The sequence below is a fragment of the Gavia stellata genome, chromosome 3 (assembly GCF_030936135.1).
Source record: "Gavia stellata isolate bGavSte3 chromosome 3, bGavSte3.hap2, whole genome shotgun sequence".
NCBI classification, from domain to species: Eukaryota; Metazoa; Chordata; class Aves; order Gaviiformes; family Gaviidae; genus Gavia; species Gavia stellata.
Window position 1 is genome coordinate 29,283,293 of NC_082596.1, and position 27,606 is coordinate 29,310,898.

The window sequence follows — 27,606 nt, forward strand, 5'->3', positions numbered from 1 at the left end:
CAGAATAGTGCTTGGGGGTACCAGATTCATACTACATGGGGAGGCACTTGAGTTTTAAGCAGAATTTTCAATACATGATATAAGAATCAAAACAGCTTTTCCGAGAGATTTCAGATAGTTTCCTGGTGTTACACGTTTTCAATATTCTAAAGTTAAGAAGGAAAGTAGAACATAAAAATTAGTGTCAGGAGAAGAAAAAAGAAGTCTTGCGAAGCATTTCTATTATAATGCTGAATTCTGCATTACTTGGCACTATCTGAAATGTTTCAAGACCTTCCCGAGATTGGGAACAGAGACTTTCTACATATTCTTCTCACACTAATTAGCTGTAAGGATTTTGCAAGACTTAGTTCAAGTATTCCATTATGAAAAATGACATGTACAGAACTTGGTATATCAGCTGCCCTATGTGCCCCACAGAAAGAAACAAAGTAAATAGCTCATTCTGAGCCTGCAAGCAGATTTTAATATTTTTTTTTAATCATATGACAGAAAACTGGCTTTGGTCAAGTTTGAAGGGATGTATATGTGTTTTCCACCTGTCTAGACCTTATGTGTACAAATGAAGCCATTTATATAAACAGCCATTGAGCCAATACTTCATCCCAGACCTCAGTAGCAGACTTTTGATCCATTTCTCTCAGATTCTTTTTCCTACAAAGCAGTTCAGTGCTCACTAAAACCACATTAATCTTTTCCAGTTCCTTCCAGCCCCACACTGGTCTATATTAGTCCCTCTGCAGACCTATGTCCTGTTATTTGTCAGTCCCCACTGCTTTTTTTCATTAAGGCTTCTGCACTGTTCCCTGGAGGCATCAACTGCCAGACCTCCCAAACTCTTATGATTCATATCACTTAAATATACAGCTTTTGCTTACAGTAAACATTACCTCTTTGCTGTCACAACCACATGTGTTTTGTGGGGCTGAGATAAAGGGAACAGGCACAAAAGAAAGACTAATGATTTCTAGATCATGATATGCAAAAATGCAAGTCTAATAGCTACTGCCATGGTGACTGTACAAGTATCCTATCACATCTTCCTCTTCATGAAGAATTATTATCTCTAAGAAGATTGTTAACTCTAGGAGGAAAATAATGTGAGACCTGTTCTCATAGAAGACTGTTGATCATCCTGCTTTCATAGTAAAGGTCATAGGACTTCCCTGAACTAATTCTGCTTTGAAATAAAGCACATCCATTAGGGAAGAGACAATCCATCCTGATTTTCAACTTGCCAGTAAAAAGGATATTTCTTAAAACTTTGAAACTTAATCCATTAATTACTTACCCTTGCAAGACTTTTTCCCACAGATTTTGTTAAGAAGTGAGTTTATCATCAGATTTTGAATTTATTTTGGGAGAGAGAGAGGTTATTTGCTAAGTACTATAGTACAGTTCTCAGAATGTGTGGATTAGAGTGAATGGTTGTCAATTTATTGAGGGTGGCAGGTGAAATTCAGTGCTGATAAGGTAATGCATACTAAAGGGGATAATTTGAATTTCTCACACACGTTGCAGATTTCTAAATTAACTGTAGTCACTGAGAGAAGAGACTTGGGCAATGTTTTGGACAGCTCAGCGAAAACAGCTGTTCAGTGTGCTACAAAAGGGAAATGTTAGGATACTTAAAAACAATTCTAAAAATTCTGAAGTATTTTAAAATCATTAAGCTAATCTGTTACTATTTTCTTACATAGTGTTTGTTAGGTTCTGACAACTTCATCTCAGGAAGTGATTCATCAAGACAAGACAGAATTCTAGGAAAGGGTGAGGAGAAATTTGAGTAAGGGAATGCCTTTTTGTAAGGGTCTGTATTAACATTGTTTCATTTGAGGAGACTAAATAGGATTGGCCTTAAGAATATGAAAAGCTAAACTGAGTTCTCCTATTTATCTTTTCAAAAAATAATGCGGATCAGTTAAGTGGACAGTAAACTTTGAAGTGAAAACCGCTTTTTAAAAAAACAACCTTTAACTGATGGGGTGAAAATGAATTTACCCTGATAGCCAGATTATTCCATAATTGTCCAATAGGAAGTTTTTACTAAGGCAGGAGATGAAGCACCATTGAGACAATGCAATGTGGAATTTCCCATGTTTAGTCCAATATTTAGTTTCCAATCGCTTACCGTGATTATCAGTTTTTGTGGTAGGGATAATGATCCTGACATGAGTATATACAACCAGTTAAGAGCTTTTGATGTTATCAGATCCTTCAGTTTTACTTTGCTTTCAGATCTGAAAAACTTACCTAATGCTGAACCAAGACTGCATTTCTTCTCTAGAAAGGAGGAAAGGAAGGGAAGGGGAACTAGATATCAATTAAATTTGATGAATCTAAAAATGCCACTTGCTAAAGACTCTTATTTCGTTAGGCATACCTCGCTTTTTGGCAGTGTGGCTATATGACCATTCTCACTTTTTATCCATAAAACTGAATGAGGAGAAAACTTCGGTTTTCCACCTGGCAACGTTAGGTTCCTAAGAGTTATAATGCTGAACTTCATGGAAAAGACACATGAGATGCTTCAATGGCTATAGATGCTATAACAACTAATGCAAAGTTGGTTATAGTTTCTGTTAAGGTAAATGTCTTAGGGTCTTCAAATCTACTTCTGACTCTTAGGTGCTTGGTAACTTTGAAGCTCTGTCCTTCTGTGGCTATAAGACAGAAGAACTTTCTTCAAATTTGCATCAAGTTACAAACTTGGTCTCCATCACTGCTTCTTCAGACTTTCTGCTATGAAGAGAAAGAAAAGAAAGGTTGCTGCCACTCTTTGAGCCTCCATTTACATCCCTGTGTTTGCTACAGGTAGCTTTCTTAGCAATATGATTCCTCACAGCTTTCACTCTCTTGGAACTTCTCATTAAAGTCTTGTTCATATCCCTGCTCCTCCTTATAAGATCATTAAAGAGCAGCATGAGCACTTCAAGCACTCTTCTGTAGATTCAGGAAGTCACCTTTGCCCCACTTTCTGTTCAGATAATGGCTGCATTATTAAATCCACTATTAAACTAAAAAAGACTTTTCTCAGACTGAATATTCCTTAGATTGGGAGAAAGAAGAAAGATTATTTTTTGTGAAAAATTGCTTACAGAAAAAATCATGTGGCAAGCATGTATTAAAAAAATTGAACCTTAGAATAGATATGATGAAGGTCAATTGCACAATTTTAAGGTGAATAGGGAGATGATGTTTGATAAAAATGAAATTTATAGTGTAGATGTTTATCATACAGATATCGTCCTCAAACAATGCAAAAGCATACTGTTAGCTCTTACATGTAGGAAGTCAAAAAACATTGCCAAGTGTCTAAAATAAGCTCTAGTTTAGCTGTCATACAGAAAAACAATACAGCAAAATGAGAGTACTACTTCCATCATGTCCACCACGTATTGGAAGATTTCAGTTGGAAATATTTTGTGTGTCTGTTCTGTTTTGTGATAGGATGAACTAGAACAATGTATCCTAACCAGTTTATGCCACGTCAATCATAATATGTATTTTTTTGTTCATTTTACACGGGTCACAGGCTGGAGGGGTTTTGGGTGTTGGTTCCTTAGTTGCAGTTCTGAGGTACCTTAATCTGGAGGAGAGCTTAATGTTTGCAAAGTGCAGGACTTCATTTGATTGCTAACCCTGTTTTCTCTTCTCTTCTTTTTTTTTTTTTTTTTCCAGTATAGCAAAACTTACACTGTTCCTTTTTCCTAAGGTTTCTTCCTCCTTCCTGATAGGAAATGAGAAATCAAATATTCAGGTTGTCCATTAACAACTGCTAACTCCATCACTATACTAAAACATTTTTTCTGACTAAAGCTGAAAAAAATGTGTAATTTTTCTCCTAAGCATATGTATACATACACAGATAAACAGTTGTAAACACCCTTGGCTTTAATACATGCAAAAGCTGCTTTTGCAGTTTGAACCTGTACAAAATATATACATACTTTCGGAAATTTGGATTTAATTGCTGAATGGGGTCATACCAGCTCTAATTTTGCCTCTAGTTTATGGTAGACCAAGTCTAAGAATCTTATGTTAAACTGAAAACAAACGAATATCAAATAAAGTGCTGCTTGGGATACTTAAACACGAGGTTCACAGGATTAGCATACTAATGATATTGTTATGAGAATACAGGACCTCTTCATTATGTTTATTAATTGCAAATGTAATTTCTAAAATGTACTAGATTACTCATTTTGCATATTATCCTTCTTAACTGCATGGAAGTCCATGTCTCTTGGAAGAAAAAAACCAGAAAAGCATACACATATAATTTTCCCTGGCCTTTCTGCTATTTTGGTACTATCTGAATGTTTGAGCTAGAAAAACAATGTGTTTATACAAAAAACCCTCTACAATGTCGGAGCTTTATAAATGTTATCAATGATGAGCGTAAGGAAATGTTTTTCTTTTAGCAACTTTTTTTTTAATATATATAAAAGTACAGATATTGCTGTTGGTTGATAGAGACACTTGATTGAGTTCTGCCAGGTACTGAGTGCTCCAAGCATCCATCTGAACCTGGCTACTCAGGAATTCACAGCATCAGATCCTAATTAAGCAAAGCTAAAATTATTCTATTACATTTTAAGATTGTAATACACATGACCATAGCCCATAGGGGAGCTAATAAAAGATAACCCCGTGGTTTGCTTTGAAGCAATTACTGCATGTCCCTTTCTGCCTGCAGGAATCACCTTGTCACATCCCTCACTTGCATCAATCCACCACTTCCCCTTCCCCCCTTCTATTTTTGTAATCCTGCCCTTTAACAAAAATAGAGTTTGGAGGATAACATAAAAAGGAGAGTTGCAGATGTACTGAAATATATGCAGTCTTTCTGCTACTTGCAGAAGGATTAGAAACAGCTGGTGAGTTAGTGTACTGCAAGCAAAATAGACTTACTTATCAAATGAAGTATGAGGACTTTTTTATCTTTAAGAAAGTAGGATGCTAATACAGCTAGCCTGAGTCGGTCATATTCTGCCACTAATGTACACAGAGATGGTTTCAAGGAAAGGGAATGTTTTACTTCAGAACTGATATGTCTTTATTACAGCAAGCAAGATAGCTTTCTCTACACTTTGTCTTTTTTCTTCACCTTAACATCTATGGCAGGGGTCAATTGTGATAGATTCTGTGGTGATTTGAAGAAAGGATAGTGTCTTACCCATACTAAATTCACCTTTTCTTGCTATTTAAGATTTGAATTTTATACAGAAAAGCTACTGTAGTCACCTATTGTGATCCATGCTAAAACAAAATTTATGAAAGATATGTGATCACTGTTGAAGATGGTTAAAAAAAAAAAAAGGTAAAAATGTTTAACTAGTATTGATGTTACCTCTTCAGTTGTAGGGCACTGCCTGGCTCCATTTGAGTCACATGTACAAGAGGAAAATAAGACAGGTCTAATTTGCATAAATTATAAGAGAGAATCATTAGAAGCAAGCATGTAAAAATGGAAATGCTAGATTCTGACTGATCCCTGCCCTCCCTGTTGCAGAGTCATCTCCCACAGGCATTTTCTGAGGAAGGGTTGGAAATAAAAGTGGGCAACATTAATTACAGATCAATATCCCATGGAAACTCCTCTACCGGACCAGCATTTTCAAAACTGGGGAGCAAGTCAGAAACTAAAAGAGGATGGGGCAGAGGACGAGCTGGTTTCTGTACTGCCTTTTCCTTTTCATCGTTACAGCTTCTGATCAGATAGAGTTACTATGTAGCTGAATAGATTGTCTTCCTTGCAAAACAGGAAGAGAGTGGCTGAATTAAAATGTTGCCCTTCTTCCTCCCAACTGGATGCATTGCTCCAAAGAAGTCATACATTTCAGGGTTTTTACTTCCTTTCATCTCTATTAGTTCCCTGGCCTCCTTGCAGAAGTTACAAGGTTTTTCTTTCAAATGATGTTGTGTTGTAGTATATACTTTTTTGTCATTGTTTTCATTCTGCTGTGTGGATGTTATAAAGTAATTTGGGAAATCACAGTATTACCTTTTATGTTCATTGCATTCTCTTCCTGTCTCTCAAACTGATACTATCTGTAGATTTTATGTACTTATAAAATCCATGTTCATCTTCTATCTACAGATTTCTGCAGGAAAACATGAATCAGATTTTTCAAAGAGCTATTATAATACTGAAAATATCACAAATCTTATACCAGCTTGATTGTAAAAAAGAAGGATTTCTAAAATATGGAATGATATCCAGCAAGGAAGCACAGCATCTTAAATTTTACATCTTATATATCTGACTTTGAAAAGCAGAAGACAGAAAAAAATATATTTTCAATTTAAAAGTGGGTTTAGTATCAATTTATATTTAAAAACTCTTTTGACCATGGGAAACAAACATTCTGTGCCGTAAAATCTTATATTGCAAGTAGTAGTGACATCATTAATTGCTGAAAAGGCGTAGAAAGGAAAAAATTAAAAATAACAATCAGCAAAATAAAGGAACTACCTGATTCAGTTAAATACCTCCTGTTTCCACTGAAGGCAACTTTGCTTTTGACTTTAGCATAGCCAGTTGGTTTTTTACAGATACAGACTTTCAAACACTGCTTATGTGCAGTACAGTATGAATTTACGTGCAATATTATCTGTAAAGGTGTAGTAAAAAAACCTATGAAGTATAAAGCCACAAAAGATATGCAATGCGTTGTTGCATTTCTGTTCTTTTGCTTTAATGCCATTTTAGTTTAATCTATAATATAAGAATATTCATGATATTGACATCTATACAGGAAATATTTGCATAGATATTTAATGGATGTGTTTATGATTCAAAATATTATGTTTCTTATGGCTATAAAATGAGAAAAACCTATTATAATGAATAAAATTAAATATAAGTGATATGAAGAAAAAAAAAGTTTGGCCAAGTCATATTTCGTATAGATGTTTAACTTGTAGTTCATCTACTTCACTTATGTAAACTAAAAACTGCATAAACTGTAATAGTAAAGTTATGTTATCTAACGGACTCAAATACCAAGTGTCAGATATGGTTTGACTAATCATTTCCACAAAGAAACTTTGTAGCTTGACCTTTTGATTTTATTACAATGGACTACTCTCCGAAAAGGCTTTTTAAAGTAGCACAACACCATCTGTTGGTACAAATACATATGTATTTATGTATTTCCTATGTAAATGTCTTAGAACAATGTTCTAGTACTTTTATTAAGATAATTTGAAACAACCTATTGGGACAGATAAAAAAGGGCAGTACTGATTTAATGTATTTTTGGTTAATACACTTTTGGTATCTTTTTTTTTTTACATGACAGCATGTAATTTATAATTGTGCCACAGAAGGCATACCAAATAACCAAGGTTTTTTACATTAGCCTTATAGTAGTATACAGTTTCTATTTGTCTGATGTAGCTGCTGCTGCTAACAATTTTACAATCTATGAGGAAAAATCCTATATTACTGTTAAATTTTCTGATATGAATGCCTCTTTTGAAGTACATGATTGACTGCAATAATATTCTCAGAGCCTAAAAACATGTGTGGCCATTTCCAGTTAGTGCCACCCATTTTGAGACTTTGCTGCTTGTAGGATGGCGATGGAAGTAGTGAGGCAGTCCTTATGAATTCATGTTGAAATGCATTGCTTTGATTGTTTAGCATATGTGTGTGAGGTTAGATAGGCCTTTCTCTTGTGGAATCTAAAACCGAAGAAACAAAAGTCCAAGCAAGAGCTAAGCTGTAGGATCTAAGCAGCAAACTCTGTTTCCCTGGTTGGTGTTCAGTTCCCTGCTTGCTTTTAGAAATAGTGAAATAGAAGAAAGAACTGTGCACTAAAATACTGTGATGGTAAGCATGGTCACAACAATGTCAGCAATATATAGATGGATTAGACCAAAATAATCAGCTTGCAGGTCATTATTATATTATAGCAAAGCTATAGGGATCAAAGATGTTAACACCAAGGCAATGACAAGGTGCGGTAATCTTCTGGAGTGTGATGAAAGAGTCACTTTGAACTCTTGCCTTCCTTGATCCATCACCAAATGACAGTTGCATTTATACGGCATTCTAGGTGTTCTAAGACCTGTCTGGATTTTTCCAATGCTGTGCTGAGAAAAGTTCAGAAGCATTACTCATTCTTATTTCTGCTACCGTGAAAGCCAGCTGATTTTCCCAGGAACACCTAATGGGCCTGTGGCTCAACCAGGATTGTTCTGACTCCAGCCTCATCATTGGTTTTGATATATGCCAATTACCCTGATCTGGCCAGTGGTGTTCTGGGATCCAGGCATCTGAATGAATTCCACAGTTACATATAACAAGCCATAGAAAACAGTAAAAGGAAGAGAAAAATCTAAACCCAGCAAAGATCAAGGATGTTCCAGGTAGGAACACATAAGCAACCTCTCAGAAGATACACAGAGAGGGAGAGAAAGAGGCAAAAAAAGTAAAAGGTTCGACAAATAAAATGAGTCTTATAAGGACTGGAGGTTATGGAACCTTGTGGGCAATCTCCATACCCCACAATATGATGGTTGTCAAAGAAGTAGACCACTATTCTTGCAAAATGTATACCAGAAGCCAGACTGCTTAGCTATCAGGCAAAAAGTTGCAAAATTACACCCAAGTTCTTCCTTAGTTTGAGATTCATAAACAATATGTGTTATTGAATGTGTATTGTAGAAAGAGAGCTCTGTGGAGAATTAACTTCCTGGGACTTATTTTAATCTTTGAACATGAGGACTTTTTTCCCTAATCTTGCAACACTCTGCTAGAGAGGTTCTTATCTCCAGGACTGTCTCCTCAATTTTTTTTCAATGACTGTGGGTGACTACTAAGAATTACTCATTATTTTTTCTACTTTATCTTGTTTAAAAGATTAAGTTACTCAACACCCCTTGTACATAGGGGTTTTCAGTCTCTCCTTCCTATAAACTGTTTCTTCATTTCACATTGAACTAGATATTGTCTATGTCTGACTCTCATTCTTAGTTTGCTCAGCATAGCACAATGGGACTCTATTGCTTCTCTCTATTGCTATAGCAAACTATCTGACTTCTACTGCCTAAATAGTAATAGTGTTGTTCCCATGTTCATATTTCCTGATTCTCTGCTGGTCCTTTTTTTGTCCTCATGTTAGGAGCAGTGGCAATGCCTTATAGGCCGAGGGTAAGAGGGTCTATGAAACTTGCTGACTGTTTAGGAATGTAAGTATGTAGGCATGTTTTCCCTCCTAGAAGACTATTCTTCTTTCTGTCTTGGAGATCTTGGAATGACACTGGGTACAAGTATGTGAGTTATAATAACAAATGAATCCTCCCCTTCTCCATGAGGAGAGTGTCTGTCTAAGAAAATCAGTGACTATAAACATAATTTGCAAGGAGTACATGCCTAGCCAAAGTTAGCAGTCTTCTGCTTCAAACCAAAGTTTTGTAATGAAGTGAACTGAACATTCTGGTAGAATTGCTAATTTAAATCAGCCAGTCTCAGGACATATTCCTTTATGCACCTATGCACCTTTCTCTGTGCGAGATAAAATATAAATTCACTTCAGTTTTGAAAGTAGTGTACACAGTAAAAGAATCTATTGTTTTGTTTGACCATATAAGAATTAGTCTGAAGTAATTTTGGAGTAATTATTACAACAGACCGTGGGGGAAAAAAACTATAAAAATATCAGTAGTGACTTACCTGGATTTCTAATCCCTCAGGGACTTTTCCGTGGTTTGAGCCAGTATGAGCAGGATTCTACAAGTCTTCAGGATATTACAGTTCTGGGACCTTCAGTCTAGAATCGCAGAATCACACAGAATGGTTGAGGTTGGAAGGGACCTCTGGAGGTCACCTGGTCCAACCTCCTGCTCAAACAGGGCCACCTAGAGCAGGCTGCCCGGGACCGTGTCCAGATGGCTTTTTAATATCTCCAAGAATGGAGACTCCACAACATCTCTGGACAACCTGTGCCAGTGTTTGACCACCCTCATAGTGAAAAGTGTTTCCTTATGCTGAGAGGGAACCTCCCGTGTTTCACTTTGTTCCCATTGCCTCTGGTCCTGTCACTGGGCACTACTGAAAAGAACCTGGCTCCATCTTCTCTAGTCCCTCCCTTTAGATATTTATACACATAGATAAGATCCCCCTTGAGCCTTCTGTTCTCTGGGCTGAACAGTCTCAACTGTCTCAGTCTTTCCTCATAGGAGAAATGCTCCAATCCCTTAGTCATCTTCATAGCCCTAGAAGTTTCTTTTTTCTTTTTCTGAAGCAGTCATGACTTATCCAGCCAGATTATTCAACACAGCATCCTTATCCCTGCAGAGCACTTCATATTTTCCTAGAAGCTGTAGAAATCCTAGTAAGATGTAAGGACAGTGTCCCCTAACATACGCTCTATGATTGAGTGTTTACATCTACTAGAACTGTTAGTTTTATTTGTGGAAGTGTTTCCACTGGTCTGGATCCATGCCAGGCTTCTCCAGAGATTTCTGTTAGTGACTGGAGAAAGTTTCCCTCAGCAACTAACAAAAAAGGTCCACATTCTTCAGTCAGTTATAAATGTGCATACTGTTACAGGGAATGATCAAGGTACAAAGAGTTTCTTTCCAGGGAAAGGATTTGTGTCATAGTTGTTATAACACTAACCCACTCTCGGTACAGACACTCAGAGGAAGTAGTGAATGAACAATGTGACTCCTGCCTTTGGAGCTGAGTAGTATCTGATCCCTGTTCCAACTGTATTTCAGACTCTCTCAAGCACAGTGTTACATGCAGATCTCACATCTGACACTTACTGGTAGGTACCCACCTGCCTGGGATCTGCAAATGGCTCTGTCCTGGTGCTCCTGGCTGCTCTTTTACACCTTCCGTTCCTGCTGCTCTCAAGCTACATTGTTTTTTTCCATGCACAAGTGTGACAGTAAACCAAAGGATTTAGAATATTGAAACTAAACTTGAATTATAAATGAGAGGAAATCAGCTGTTGTGGTTTAAGCCCAGCCGGACTAATCACCACACAGCTGCTCACTCACTCCCCTTCCTCAGCTGGACAGGAGAGAGAAAATATGAGGTAAAGGCTCATAGGTCGAGATAAGGACAGAGGGAGATCACTCACCAATTACCATCATGGGCAAAATAGACTTGACTTGGGGAAATTAGTTTAATTTATTACCAATCAAAATTAGAGTAGGATAATGAGAAGTAAACCCAAATCTTAAAAAAAACCACCTTCCCCCCACCCCTCCCTTCTTCCTGGGCTCAACTTCACTCCCGATTTTTTCTACCTCTTCCCCCTGAGCGGCGCAGGGGGACGGGGAATGGGGATTGTGGTCAGTTCATCACATGTTGTCTCTGCCGCTCCTTCCTCCTCACATTCTTCCCCTGCTCCAGCGTGGGGTCCCTCCCACAGGACATAGTTCTCCACAAACTTCTCCAACGTGGGTTCTTCCCACGGGCTGCAGTTGTTCACGAACTGCTCCAGCGTGGGTTCTTCCCACGGGGTGCAGTCCTTCAGGAACAGACTGCTCCAGCGTGGGTCCCCCATGGGGTCACAAGTCCTGCCAGCAAACTGCTCCAGTGTGGGCTCCTCTCTCCACAGGGCCACAGGTCCTGCCTGGAGCTTGCTCCAGCATGGGCTTCCCACAGGGTCACAGCCTCCTTCAGGCATCCACCTGCTCCGCTGTGGGGTCCTCCATGGGCTGCAGGTGGATATCTGCTCCACTGTAGACCTCCATGGGCTGCATGGGGACAGCCTGCCTCACCATGGTCTTCACCACGGGCTGCAGGGGAATCTCTGCTCCAGCGCCTGGAGCACCTCCTCCCCCTCCTTCTTCACTGACCTTGGTGTCTGCAGAGTTGTTTCTTTCACATATTCTCACTCTTCTCTTCTCTGGCTGCCGTTTCCCGGTTTTTCCCCCCCTTCTTAAATATGTTATCACAGAGGTGCTACCACTGTTGCTGATTAGCTCGGCCTTGGCCAGTGGCAGATCCGTCTTGGAGCCGGCTGGCATTGGCTCCATCAGACATAGGGGAAGTTTCTAGCACCTTCTCACAGAAGCCACCCCTGTAGCCCCCCCTGCTACCAAAGTGCTGCCACGCAAACCCAATACATCAGTGAACAGCTTTGAATATATTTTGCCTTTTTACTTTTTCCACTCCTTGGAATCTGAGTTTGGTTCAAGTCACTAACCAGGCAGAGCTTCTGCCCTTGGGCTGCAGTCTTGATTCCTGCAATGGAGTTACCTCTCACTGTGGACAGGAGCTCCCTTTTAAAATTGCTTCAGTCACCATACACTTGTGTGGGGAAATTCCAGACTCTGTTCCCTCTCTCCTGACTTCATGTAGGAAGAGTCATAAAAGATCATGTATTGGTAAATCTGTTTTTGTACTATCTTGAGACTTGTATTATATGAATGTTCAGTTTCACATCCATTTTGTAGCTATAATGCAGGAAAAACTCTAAGCATATACATACTAGAACAGTGGAGATGCCTCGACTAATTTTGAACTATCTAGCTGCAGCAACACTGAACTCAATGACACCTAATTTATCCTCCTCTTTGACCCACTGTGAGCTCAACTCTGCTACTTCTAGTACTCCATCTAAGTATTTACTATAGTGCAGTGTGCAACCTAGACATTCCGCAGAATTTTCTGAATTAGTAAATCTTGTTACAAATTCTGTAATCTACAATAATGGTTGCCATCATTAACGTGTCAGAGTAATTCACAAGAAAAGAAGTTGGTCACTTTCTAGTTTAGATCATTAGAGAACTAATTTTTGCAATTTGGTATTCTGACTTTTTCTTTTTGGCCTGTTCATGACAAACAAGATAGTTGCTTGGTTTGAAGATGATTCCTTCTATTTAAGATCTTTTCCACCTGCTGTACAATTGCCAAGAAGTGGATTTGTTTGTGAGCTTCAAGACATTCCAGACTAATGTATTCTGAACATGCAAGCTCTTTTTTAGCTGTCAAGGATTAGTTGTCTCAAATTACAACCATAGGTAGCAAACCAATCATAACCATTAAACTATTACATTATCTATCAAAATTCTCATTCTCATTCTGTAGACATTTCTGATAGACTGGGTTAGACTCTCCTGGAGTATATGTTCTTCTTACATGCTTTTTTTGGGAAGTATTTTTCTCACTAGATAGATACCATACACAAAATATCCATTCTGTAAATTCACATCAGTGTCTTCTGTTAAAAAGAGAAAAAATCACCAATGAGGAACTGGTGGCATTAGAGATACAAGGTAAGAAAAACAGCAGAAGATTCTCTATAATGCTCTGTGTAAACACTTCTGTCTATCTCTGTCTATTTGGCTATCAAGTCGTCACTGAAAAGTCAGTATTATCTGCAATAGTTAGGTCTGTAATTAAAACACACCATTAGCCATGATTAATTGGCCTAAATGGACAAATGACCTGGCCATATGGATACTAATTCTGGAGTTAGCTTATTTATCCATACCATAGTAAAAGCCTTCAATCTGTTTTCAAAATGACATCAGCACTTGTACTGCTAAATCCGATGGTGATCAGTGTAAGTTAGATTAAAAATGTATGCTTTTTGAAAATACATACCTCCTGAATTACTCAGACATTTTAGATAATTTCACTTATAGTGTCTTTGGTGGAAGTGTATTAAAAATCAAAAGTCAAAATATTTTGAAATTATGAAATCTCAGTTTTACTCTTTACAGATAGGAATTTTGTTTGCATGATCAAATCTAAAAAAGGAACAGGAATACATGAATAATAATGATATGCAGCTGCACTACTGAAGGTGTTGATGAAATTGTTTTGATCCATGCTTTATTAGACTGTTTGATTTACTAAGCTTTCAGATTCATAGAACATAATTGTACTGTAGCTTATACTATGTACTGTCATTCAGGAACATTAATAATTTGTTGATAAGTTCTGTTCTATCTTAGAAATCAGTAAGCTCTCTGAAACGCTGATTATCTTCATAATATTCTTGCTTAATCTTTAAGAATGATATATGGGTTTTCTTTGTTCTTAGTAACAATTTGGCGTCAACATACTGTTTTTTAAGAGCACTCCTTCTTCCCAAACTAGCAAAGATCTGAATGATTGAAGTCCATTGGTGTATTTAATACACTTTAAGTTAGTCCATGCTTTTTTCCTTTAGAGGAGAAAAACATACAATCACATGACAAAGTGCTATCTATTCCATAGCCAGATGTTCCTTATAGCATAGCATTACTGGTACTTACAAATTAAAATGAAAAGATCTTTTCATCATGGCAGAAAAACCCCCAAACCTTAGACGTCTAGTCAATGACATCCAAAATCTGGAAGGTGATACAACTTGTGTGCTGAGCACTTACAGGTGCCATGGACTCCTGCAGAAGTGGCAGGTCCCCAACAAACTCCTGGCATCTCTACAGCTTTCATGACCAATGGATTCTGTTTATCTTTTACAATTACAAAAAGAGAAGGTAGAACCATGGTGAAGGAATATTTCTGGTGGGAAAAGTGCATGTAAAGCATAGTTTTATAATTTGAAAATGTATAGATAAATGGGACATAAGTCTTGAAGTTCAATTAGTGAGAAAAAATATTTTTAGGCTGATGTTATTTCTGGTTTGGTTTTTTTTTCAAAATGAAGTGTTTGAGCTCCCATGTTCTTCTGAATTACTCCTAACACTTCAGCTAAACTCCAGTGTTTGTTAATAAGCTAACAATGGGAACTAACATACAAATCTAGTTCAAGCAGATGCTTAGTAAAGATAGATTTTAGCTTCTAGTTTCCTGGAGGTTGATGTGGACAAGGAAATAAGATTAAACAAAAGATGTTTCTTTAGTTTATTTAAAAAAAGATTAGAAAGAGTGACTCACATGAAAGAGTTCAAATACATAAAAGGCTGCTGCAGAGGGGAAAGGAATAATCAGTTTCCCTCACCTGTAGTAGGAAAAATGAGAAGTTACAGGATTAAATTATAGTAAGGGAGATTCAACTCTAAGGCAAACATTAGAGCAGTAGGATAGTAAAGCACTGTAATAGAGAGGGAAGTGGTGGAACCTGTTGTCTTCCAGCTGTGTTTTTCTGTGGTTACTATAAGAGGTTACCACGGCTTTCATTTTGCTGCAGGACAAGAAAGTCCTGCCCAAAACCTTCACTTTAAGTAGCAGTATTTTATCTTCCTAAACTGTATAAAGGAATGGGACATATCACTGATTTTGTAGTCTGTGCAAAGGGTCTCTGTTGGTGTGCCAGGCATTACATGTTAGATGGATCTACTTCACTATTTCTTTTTTCCAGGACAGATGAGTTCCTCAGGATGATAGATGGCTCGCCAACACTGCATTGTCATTGCTGAAGTGCATTAAGGCAGAGAGACATCTAATTTCACTAGAGAGGGAGGAGGAAATTCTTCTGGTCATAATTTCTTTAATAGGTTGCCTTAAAAATACAAAGCTGTGAGAAAATTGTTTTCCTCTGTTCTCCTGCTGTGTCTGCCTCATTCCATTTCTTCTCCTCTTTGTTGTTTTACCCATGTATATATTTTGGACTCAGTTTTGAAGTTAAGCTTCTCCTCCGTATTTCCCAGCATTTGGACTATGCACAATAGAATCTGAGGGGCATATTTCAGGTATCTGGCAGACTTAGCCAAGGTTCTTCAAAATTTGTTGATAGAAAACTGAGGAATCTGAGGAATGCAACAGGAATCAGATTTGTTGTCTCTTATCTTGTTTCATGATCCTTTCTCACAAGGACAGAACACAAGTAGCACTAGCACTAAATGCTGCTAGCTCTCAAGCATGCACCAGTTATTAGTTTGGAGGTCAATTTGTCTGAATTTTCAAAAAAAGAAACTTGCTTTCAAGTATCATCTGACTTTCCGGTATGTTGGCTGTGTCTTCTAGTTACTATCTTGAAGGCTGAGGGAAGACTCAGGTGGTCTACTTCCTTTGCTCAGTGATAGGGAGTGACTATCAGGCATCCTGTATTTAACTTGTATTTAAGTCTTTTTAGAAGGAGAAAGGCTACACTGTCTTCTCCTGCTGTTTCTGAGCCACCTCTTTTTTCCTTTTCTGTGTCTGCAGTGGCACTCTGCTAGATTCCAGTTTGTCCTCTCTACTCCAATTCTCCCATGAGCAGTAGACCCCAAGCTATTTTTTCTCTCTCTCTCTTTATAGCTTTTCTAATTCAGATATCTGAAGGTTTAGCTCCTGGAAAATTTGATTACTTGTAGCCCCATACCTCTGTCATCTTCAGTTTTGCCACAGTGAGGATGGTTTTGAGTGGTGATAGGTGGCCTCACAAGCCTACCAATCAATTTTGGGTGCCCTTAGCACCTGAAAGAGAGCTTCCTGAAAAGCACTGCTCTCTGTCTGCGTACCAAATTCATGCTGAGAAGGTGGCATCATTTTAGACAACAGTGACATGCTGCTCAGAATTATTTTTCTTCCCTGATTGATCATTTGTTTTAATATCACTGACTTGAGAAGATGAATCTCAAAATAACCCCATTCTTAAATATACTCACTGTAAATATTAATTCAAAGGGATTCTACACGCTGCGTTGTAATCAATCCACTCAGTGTCAAACTTATTTCTTATTTTCATGGTCTTGTTTCCCTGTATTGCATTGCTCTTGCCAACCTTCCAGCTCTAGCTTGCCTTTCAGAGCTATCTTCCAATAATGGAAAGAAAAACAGACTCCCTGTGCAAAGCGACACATCAACTAAATTATTTGTTTGATGACCCAAATCTAGCACAAACTTAGTATTCACAAGTTTGCCCTAGAAGCTGAAAAGTGCAAGAAGTCAGGAGTATGTAAAGTTGGATGTAGGTACCGATTGTAGCAATTCGTTTATACTGGAAATAAGACCATCTTCCTATCTATTAAACAAAATTTTCTTCTTATTCTGAATGGGTCCTGTATATAGAGATAGTATGAAGGTGAGAAAGGTTAGGCTGGGTCTTAATCCTCTCTGTACTGTATCTCCCTGTTGTGTGGAGCTCACAAACATTGTTGAGATTGTGGCTGAACTGCGCCATGGGAAGGTAAATCTGTTTCAATTAGAAATATCTGAATTCATAACCTGAAGATTTCCCCTATCTTTAGTGCCAGTTTGATCTTTTATTTACACTGAGCCAATGTTCACCTATAATATATGTTCGGTGTTAGTAAAGTGAACCACAGCAGTGAGTTCATCCATCTTGAGGTCTTCACTGGGTCGATGGAAGAGGAGTGCACCACCAACATGGTTAACCTGCTACAGAACTGAATTGGGTGGACTCTGCAAGCTAAACTTAAGGCTGAAAATTGCAGACTACACAGTTTGGTGTTAGCCTCTGTATAAACAGATAAAAACCCCAGAAGTGTTGTATAAGGCAGGCAGAGCCCACAACACACTGTAAGGAGAGAGTGGGTAGATAGCATTCATTAATGTAATGATTCAGAATCCATGAGCTGGGATGTGATACGTTTGAAAGAGGTGGCTGAACCAATTTTTTTATTTGTTAGCCTATTCATTCATTTTTTTTAAAGAACAGAACATCAGATTTATGGAGTCACAAGTACTTTGTTACTTGGGAGAGTGAAGCTGCAGCAATACAATTTAACTGTGTCTTGTAGATTGGCAATATATGTACCTTTCATTCTAGTGAGCAGTTCCAGTCCTTAGATGAGAAGCCAAGACATTTTTAAAGATGTATCAGTGCTCTCATTGACTCAGAAGTCTTACATTGTGGTTTGTATAGGCTAGACATTGAGAATGCTTAGAAACTTTAAGATAACCACGGCTACTTGTTTATGAAACGTTGCCACAAGAGGACAGCATGTGTCAGAGGGTTTTTTCAGGTGTTCTTAAGATATTGGCTTTAATCCATAAAGCTTTCCGTTATTTGGACCATGCCTTCTCCCTCTCACTTCTACACAGTTAAGAGCAAAAATGGTTTGCATTAAATCCATCTTGATTTAAAAAGGAAGATCCTCTTGTAAGGGAGTTTCCTGTAAGTGGGGACAGACTCTGCTACTTCACTATCTATCTCCTGGCCACCTGCTTTGCCTATAAGTTTGTGATTTTGATATTCTTCTCATAAAGCTGAATGTCTCCCTTCCCTCTCTTTCGTATTCTTTGAGAGATGATAACAGTATAGTGTAACTGTGTGAGAGCTATTGTGGATTTATTATTGTAGTTGGTGAATATTATTATGTACCCTGTGAACAGTCAATTATATGTGCCATATATTGTAGATTTTATATTTTGCCTGCTTTAAAAATTTCTTGAAGTGCCTAGAGCGAGGGTTAGGTGCTTAAGTTGTAACTTCAAATAAATAAATACATTAAATAAATAATTGAAGCAGGCAGTTTCAGATAATAAAGAGAGCTGACTTCTGGGTAGAAAACACTGTAAGTCTTAAAACAGCAGAATCTTTAATAAAGGAGATGAAATAAAAGCCCCCAAGAATTTCTTCTCTGCAAAAAAACCCCAACCCAAACTAACAGGATTTATGCTTGGTGAATTAGAATCTTCATTATACATGGTACAAAACTAATTATTAGGGAGCATTTTATTTACCTCTAATTTCTATTTAATAGCCACTGCACTTGTCATTGCAGGTATGGTTACAAAAGTATGGCTACCTTCCACCAACTGACCCCCGAATGTCGGTGTTGCGCTCTGCAGAAACCATGCAATCAGCTATAGCTGCCATGCAGCAGTTCTATGGCATTAATATGACAGGAAAAGTGGACAGGAACACAATTGAGTAAGTAACCGGTACCGAACTGCTCTTGACTTTTCTCTTTAAAGCAGGGTAAAATAGAACTGGAAAAACTTTATAACATATGAAGCAGGGTGACCAGGTTATCCAAATAGTGTTGTAGCTTCAGATGGGGAGTTAAAATGTTTTTCTCTCTCCTTGCGGGGTTTTTTTTTTTTTTTTTTATTTTCTGTACTTCATGGTAGCAGGTAGTCACCTGCCTAACTGCTGTCTGCCTTTGGGTGTGTGATTGTAAAGAAAATGTTTCAGGGTTAACTAAAGAAAGTGCCAAAAGATTATCAATGTGGAAGTGGAGAAACCTATTCAAAATTGGCAAGAATTCATTAAATGTTTCACAGTAGAAAAAGTCTTTTCTTACTGGAAAATCTTTAGTGTAATTTTCCTTATCCTCATTGAAAAAAATTTTAACATACTTCACTGGTCCATTCATTTAATGGTTTCCAGTAACAAAAGACCAGGTGTGGTCATTTTAACATGCAGTAAAGTTGGATTAGTTTTGCATGCCCTTTGCAGTTCTGAAGTTGTGTAAGGCCGGCAATGTCTGGTTTTACTGACAGACTGAATGCAGAGAAATTTTGTGAAACACAGCTATTAAAAGACACTTCCAAACAACTCTATACTATGCCAAATTTTAAAAATGTGCCAGGAAAAAAAAAAAAAAGAGTATTAGTACACAAGTAAGAAAATGTATCTGGGATTAAGATTTGAAGTGCTTGTTGGACTCATTCTAGTTAAAACGCAATAAAGATTATCTTGTGATTTTAGAGAAAGTTACTTTGCTTGAAAAGCAAACAATAACAAAATAGTACTGTCACTACATATCCAACACCTATTTTATTGAAATATGTTTCTACTACTTCTCTAAAATGATTTTGGGGGGGGGGGGAAATCCTCCCTCATTTCCCATTTACCAGCCCCAACCCCATGCGTCATCTTTTGTTATTCTTTTTTGGTAAAGTAGCTGACATGAATGATTTTTCTATCATTTAGAGTTTAGGTAAGAGACTACCCAAAATGCTGGCAGGATTGGAAAAATCATTTTATTCCACTGGCACATGCATTATTCTATTGAAAAGCAATAAAGCAAAGCAGATCTCAGGGCTGCCCTAAGGGGAGATGAGTTGATCACACATCCCTCAGTTTAGGAATTTAAAGGACCTTAGAACATGCAGCGCAATAGCAGTAAATGCCTTGTGAGAGAGCCATGCTCAAAAGTATGTTTATGATCCAACCTGCAGGGTGGTGAGACTAGGCTCTTTATACAGCTTCAGTGATTGATCCTTGAGAGGAGAGTGCTGCTATACTAGTCACTAGTAGCCTTTTAAAGATACATTAGTGACAGCTTTGTAAGAGGCAATATATTTCACTAAAAGGAAAATAATCTGTTCACAGCAGTACGGAGATGATGGAAAGTGGTAACCTAAGGAAAAGCGGAGGCCGTCTCTTAGTTTAGAGTATCAGATAGTGAACTGAAAAAGAACCCAAACAAAACCAAAACTTTAATTGCAAAGGGAAGTGGCTTATGTTTGCTAAATTGGGTTTGTTGGCCAGCATGTCAGCAAGGTTGTCTTCGCTTCTTCTGCTATGTAAGAAACAAAGGAATCCATCTATGCAGCAGTCCAAAACATTAATTTTACAATCTGGTGGATACTGAGTCTTCCAAACCTTTTGATGCATGATTTTCTTCTACACAGAAGGACATATTAAAGCATGGCTATTCTTAGGCACATATAACTCATGCTGGATGAATTCTGCATTTACTTCCACATTTGGAGTTGCATTAACTTGAGTCAAGTTGGGAACAGAACTGATTCTTAAAAACTTGTCACATTTGCATTGGTGTTGAGAAAAAACCAAACTCATTAAACTAAACTGTGGCCTCAAGTTACCGTCAGTTAACACCACTGAATATTCTTGGGAGATACGACTATATAACAAAGGTTAAATATTTTTTTTCTCAATTGTTCATTTATGGCAGTATTTCATAAACGTTTGAAATAATTTTCCTTTTCATCTACACAGAAAATATATATACTCTCTTTTGACCAGAAATATGTGACAGTTTACCATTTGTTTCTCTGTGATTAATATGTTATAATCACATACAATGCTGGGATTACAAAATAAAAAACAGCAGGAACCTTATAAAACCCATAAGTTCTCATCTTGTGCATGAGGATTTACCTGCTTCTCTAGCATATCTTGAGAAGAGATTACAATGTGCCTCTTCAGCTTTAGAAGGACAAAAAATTGAAAGAAGTTATAGTAGTACAGTATAGAACTTGATAGGAACCAACTTTGGGGATATTAACAGAGAAATAATGTCCTGCAGCATCACCATCAAAAATCTCCTGGGGGGATTTTGTTGCTCTGAAAAAAAGATAAACCCTCAATGAGTATTTTGATATGCATAAATATGAACAGTGTTCATCTTCCCCCTACTACTCACCATTCACTTGTTTTTGCTATATTTTTTAATTTGTTTCCCAAGTGGCTTGAAAAGCATGATGCACGTTTATTGCTGGGCATAAGGAAGAGTGAATAGTAGAAAGAGTCATCATTATAATGGTGGAAAAATATGAGGGACATTCTGAATACAAGTATCATGACAATGACAAACCCAATGAAAATATTGTCTGACATTTGCATGGGGTGCCACAGTATTTTCTGTGATTTATTTATGTATTCCCAAACACAGTCAATGATTCATTAAAAAGATGACTTCAGAAAATGGACCCACTGTTGGCATGCTGGTCTTTCACATCCCTAAACCAAACATACTAAGTAGAAAAAGACTAGTTGTTGTCTTTTCTTAAAACTGCTATACATGTTTATTTCCAAAACATGTTTTTCAGTTTAAAGGGGTACATTAAAAACTTCTTGGTATACAGAGAGAATGGTTGTGTATAGGAGGCTGACTAAATCTAGGCAATAGTAACAAAGCATTCATTTTATTTTAATGTCACCCTTTATAAATAAATGGCACATGTGCTTATTTTAATGCTCAGATGAGTTTCTAACCAAGTTTACTTCAAGGTTCATAATTAAAATGTAATCATATTTATGTGTGATCTCTCCTGTTTATATATTAATTATCAGTCATGGAGTAAGAGTGAATGGTAATTTTTGAGCTGTTGAAATCGACTCAGTGGTCTATTTTATTATTAAATGCTTTTGTACAAAAGCTATACATAAGGTCTTGTACCCTCAGCAAACATTCAATGAGAAGCCTTGCAGACAAATCATTGTCAGTAACAGGGCTGAAATACAGTATCTTACATCACTCTTTGACTGCTTCCTATTACTCAGAGGAGTGTCAGTAAAGTCCTGTAATAGTGGAGTATCGTAGGGAAGAGTAAAGATGTTTAGAAAACAGATCTGTCTCTCCTCACAATAATTTTAAGGGTACCACTCAGTAGTTTTCTTAAATAAATGTCTGTAGTTTTTCCAGCCACTAAGTCAAGTTGCACTAAGTCAAGTTGGACTCTCCCTTTTATTTTCCTTTTTTGTTATAACTCCGCCAAAAAAAAACCCCAAACAACCCACCACCAACAAAAACATTATACAGCCTAGGCAGCAGTTTTGATTAGGGATAAACGAGGGGGGGTGTTTAACCAAAGGTAGGATTTTTTAATGTTTTGATTCTGCGTTAGACCAAAACGTTTTCCTGAAGGCTTAAGAAAGTGAGGAGACAGCAACAGATTCTTCCTCTTAACTCCGAAAGAACAAAATATGGTTAGGCAACAGACTTGAGTTATGAGAAGTTCAGTTTCAGCTCTTTCTCTACTGGAACAGCATTACAGTTTTGCTGCATATTTTTATTTTAATCTTTTCAGATTTTCTGTGAGTCTAAACTGTTTTAATTCTCTTGACATATATAGCTCCTCAAGATTCAAACTAATGGAGCTAAGAGAGGAATTTGATGTGACAGAGTCTACAGATAGAGTACATTAGTCACAGTTAAGCCTTTTTGTTGAGTACTGACAAAATATTAATTTTGAGGGGCTGCGGCATAGAAGATTTCTACAAGTTCAGGAACAGATGGAAGACAGGCAAAGTCATTACCAGTATGCACCTTTCTAAAATTAAAAACAATTCTTTCAAAAAAATTAATTAAACTCCAACAAGCAATCAAGAACATGGAAGACCTTGGTCATATTATGTTAAAAGCAGCTATATTTGGAAGAAAATAGAAAGTAATGTTTTGCTTGTCAATTCCCCTCTGGATGGAAGAGCATATTGCACACTAAGTATCCCCAGCTATCAGGGACATTAATGATTACTACTGACAGAAGTCCCTCACAGTGAGTGTGAGAACAATTACTGTTTAAAAAAATATTTTTAACATATTAAAAAAAAAAAAAAGAAAATTTATGTGCCAGAAGTTGTTAACATTTTGCCTCGTTCCTGTGCCAGAAAATACTGAACTCCAATACTAACCATGTAATAATTTGTTTAAAATTCTGATTGCTAAACTTAGCTCAGCTAAGATTTAGGTGATAGATTTGATGATAGTCCAACTCTTCAGCTGCAAATTGCATCTTTCCTTAAATTTTGCAGGAAGATAATTTCCTGAAAGCTAGTGAACCACTTGTGCAAAGGCTTCCATTTGATTTACATTGGAATTTATATTGTGTGTGAACCACAGTCCCAGTCCTCATGTAAGAACAGTAAGAACATTAGTGGGCCAGACAGCATGACAACATGGAACATCCCCTGCCCATCCAAACCAATAAGGATACCAGCATAATGTTTTTGATAGGTACCTGCCACTTCAAAATCAATACAAGAACAAATTGTGACTGCTTGAATTTCATAACATGTTATTTTGGGCTATATTTTGTTTTGCTAAAATTGGATTGTCAGTAGTTCTAGTAAGATAATACAATGCTGAATTTTGAATCCATACTACCTACTGTTCTTGACTTTTTGTATTAAATCTTGTGTAAAACATTTTGCGCTAACATTTTCTGTGAGAGTATTGAACCTTTGACATAACTTGAGAGTTTATTTCAGTAACAGCTTTCAAGATTAATTTTTAAATTCCCAACTTGGAGTATTTACACTCATCTTGCTCTGTCTTGCCAGTGAGCAAACCCTGTTATTAAAATAGGTCTCCATAAGTTAAGCTAAATAATTTAAACTCTTTTTTTTTGGGGGGAGGCCTAATTAATTTGATTTAAAGTCATTGCCCTTGAAACAATACAACTGTAAGTGATATATTATATATTTTATACAAGACCCTGACATTTTTGTACAGTGTTTCTAACAGAGTATAATAGTTATCTGTTTTTGCTTTATTCCTTGTTTCTTTCTTTTGATGTAGTGGTATCACCTTAGGGTGAGAACACTGATCTTTTGTTACGTATATGTCTTTTTCTGCAATGTGTGTGTGCAGTTTCAACAGCATAATTTAAATATACCCTGTCATTAAAATGCATGGTAACTGCATGCTGATCTAACATGCACTGTGAAAAAGTATTACCGACAACGTGTTTAAAATTTTTCTAAGGTCTGAGCCAATTTTAATCTCATTTGCTGAAGTGTTAATACGATACCATTTTACTAAGAAGAATAGAACTGCCCTTTGGTCTGCAACTAAAATCTGCTGCTTTCCTCCATTTTCTTTTATTGTTAGAGCAAATGAAACTTTTCAATAATTTTTCATCCCAGAAATTGCTAATGTCTATTTTGTTAAATTGATGCTTGTTTTTAAAAAGCAGGGGAACCTGAAGTAAAGTTGCAGGGTGTTTCAGCAAATACTGGTAGGGTAAAGTTTTATAGGTTTTGCAGTACTGTCTTTGCAGACATTAGGGAAAGAAGATTGTCTTCCTTGCAAATACAAATAATAGTTAACTATTTTATGTGCCACACATACTTTGTAATTATTCTGACCAGAAATTAGAGCAAATTATTCTGTGTTTCTTATTTGAAACAAATAACTATGAACTCAGTGTCTTCAGTTCAGGCAGTCAAATTCATAAGCTTTGGCTTCCCCACTTGTACTGCTTGATGGATGTGTCACCCATCAATGTTTTTGCAGGCAGTCTTTATCAGTGCACGTGGGGTGCAGGGCCATCTTGATACTATCACTAAAATTTTGTAGTTTCCCACAGGCTGGTGAGCTTAACTCCTACTTATGCATTTAAACAATGGTTTGGTATATAAACACAGCTACAGCATATATGAAGTGTTGTAAGACTGGCTGTACTTTTAAACCTCTTTGTACGGATTTATGAAAATGAGGCTGATTTTGACTGGATTAGCCCATATCTAAAAGTGCATTCACTATGCAATACAGTTTGTCTTGTATTAGTAGGTGTAAAACTTACAATGCACACCTCATTCCTTGAGTACAGAACTGAAAAATCAATGATTTCATAAGATTGTGTAGTTTTTTATACACACACACTACTGCTTTGTACTGCAAATATTCCATGTTTTCTTTTGGAAAAAAACAAGATGGTTTTCTTCATTTTGCATATATTGAACTAAGATATCTTCTGAAGAAGATGAAAGATGGTTGGCTGGGTTTTTTTTTTTTTTTTTGAGTTTTTGTTACCTGCACATGTTTTAAAAGGAGTCTATGTTATGAGATGACATTTCAAATGACATTTCTGTCATCCAGTCATACATACATACAGCAGCTGTGTGTGTATAGTTATTTATGAAGCAATGCTTAAATGCCAGTTTAATGGTCAGAAATTCATTCATGCAAGCCTGAATATAGGGTATGACTACTGTTGTGGTAAATACCATCAGAAAACTATAGCTTTTACATCAGTAATTATTTGGCATGATAGAAATATAGTCAAATGAACTGGAAAAGTAACAGAGGAGATCTGTCTTTTACTTATGAAGAGAATGTCTTTAATCTTACTATCTTCCTGATAGTAAATTGTTCTGCAGCTATTCAGCTCATATAACATAATAACTTCAGCTGAGTTTTGTTCACTTTTACTCAAACTAAATAACCCCTTACACTACAAGTGAGAAACAGTTCAATGATACTGCTCTTGAACTCATGCTTTTGAATTAGATATCATCCTAATTTTGACATATTTGGAATGCTGACAAATTTGAAGCTTTTGAAATATTGGAAAATATTGAAATATTGAAGGCCACTGTAAGGCCACTTTCCACTTCTGTGGAAAGCATGGTGCTGCTGCAATGGGCATTTTTTTTGTTTGTGATTTAGACCTTTTCAGCTTGGTTTTGTGTAGAGCATTAAATATTCTTAGGCAAAATTCTTGAGTTAATTATCTCCACTAGGAGTTTACAGTGAGATACTCTTCATTATGTGGAAAGAGAGTAAGATAGAAGAACTTAATATTATCATAAAGTTAGGAGGTTTAGTACCTTGAATTAAAAAATACATTCTGACAGTTGGCTGGGCTCTTTGATTAAAAGAACTCAAGGCTTGTTTAAATATCATGACAATGAGACAATAGAGAAGAATCACAAAAAATTATTTAGGAACTAGTGATTTGACTAAATCTTTGTGTATGCACTTTAACTGCACCCTCAGCAAGCAAGCTAGTAATGCAGATCATAATTACCTTGAATGAATCAGAATAAATTATTGACTGTGAAAGACTTGTCCAGCCGTGAAGTCTTTTTTCAGAAGTTGTAGCAAAAGAAAACTAGGAAAAATAACAGCAAAGAAATGTCATGGGATGCAATGAAGTTCCACAAACTATACATCTGGTTACAATACTGTGTTCAATTTTGGGCCCCTCACTACAAGAAGGACATTGAAGTGCTGGAGTGTGTCCAGAGAAGGGCAACAAAGTGGGTGAGGGGTCTGGAGCACAAGTCTGATGAGGAGCAGCTGAGGGAACTGGGGTTGTTCAGTCTGGAGAAGAGGCTGAGGGGAGACCTTCTCACTCTCTACAGCTACCTGAAAGGGGGTTGCAGAGAGGTGGGTGTTGGTCTCTTCTCCCAAGTGACTAGCAACAGGACAAGAGGAAATGGCCTCAAGTTGCCCCAGGGGAGGTTTAGGCTGGATATTAGGGGAAAAATTTCTTTACTGAGAGAGTGGTCAGGCATTGGAACAGGCTGCCCAGGGAGGTGGTGGAGTCACCATCCCTGGAGGTGTTCAAAAAACGTGTGGATGTGGCACTTAGGGACATGGTTTAGTAGGCATGGTGGTGTTGGGTTTATGGTTGGACTTGATGATCTTACAGGTCTTTTCCAATCTTAATGATTCTGTGATTCTGTGAATATAACTCTTCCTTTTGTTAGTCATTGTTGCATGTAGACACAAAATTCAAAACATTGTAACTTCACAAAAGTATGATGTTTTTATTAGTTGGGTGCAGTGGTTATGATTTTTCTTTCATGTTGCTTTAACTATGTGGTGCTGTTTCTTGCAGCTGGATGAAGAAGCCTCGGTGTGGTGTGCCTGACCAAACAAGAGGTAGCTCCAAATTTAACATTCGTCGGAAACGCTACGCGTTAACAGGACAGAAATGGCAACACAAACATATCACTTACAGGTACCAAAGATATTCATATAGATATATAAATGTTACTAGTAGTGCTGACTTTTAATTTAAAGTAAATAGAATTTTCTGAAATATTTTTCAATATTTTGAGAAGTTTACTATTAATAGGTGATATAAAAATGCTGATTTGGATACCTCTTGGATAACTATGTATGTGTTGCATAAGAACCAAATAATTTTCTTGCATTAAAATTGCATGTATTTAGTAACCACTCTGAAGCTTTCGGCATCAATTTAACACCAAATATGTCCTTAACCTTACCTTTCAACCCTCTTGGCAGTTTCTGAGGTAACATTGCTCTGAAACTAGGAGCACTGTAATGAAACTCAGTTCTCTAATT

General features: G+C 37.1%; 1 protein-coding gene across 1 annotated transcript in view; it reads left to right on the forward strand.

The window, feature by feature from the left end:
* The window catches only part of MMP16 (matrix metallopeptidase 16), a 183,252-nt gene that overhangs the window by 70,678 nt on the left and 84,968 nt on the right, over window positions 1-27,606 (forward strand). The window contains exons 2-3 of the mRNA XM_059815306.1: window positions 18,595-18,743; window positions 27,134-27,256. Of these exons, the coding sequence (XP_059671289.1) occupies window positions 18,595-18,743; window positions 27,134-27,256 (272 nt within the window). The remainder of the gene's footprint in view (window positions 1-18,594; window positions 18,744-27,133; window positions 27,257-27,606) is intronic.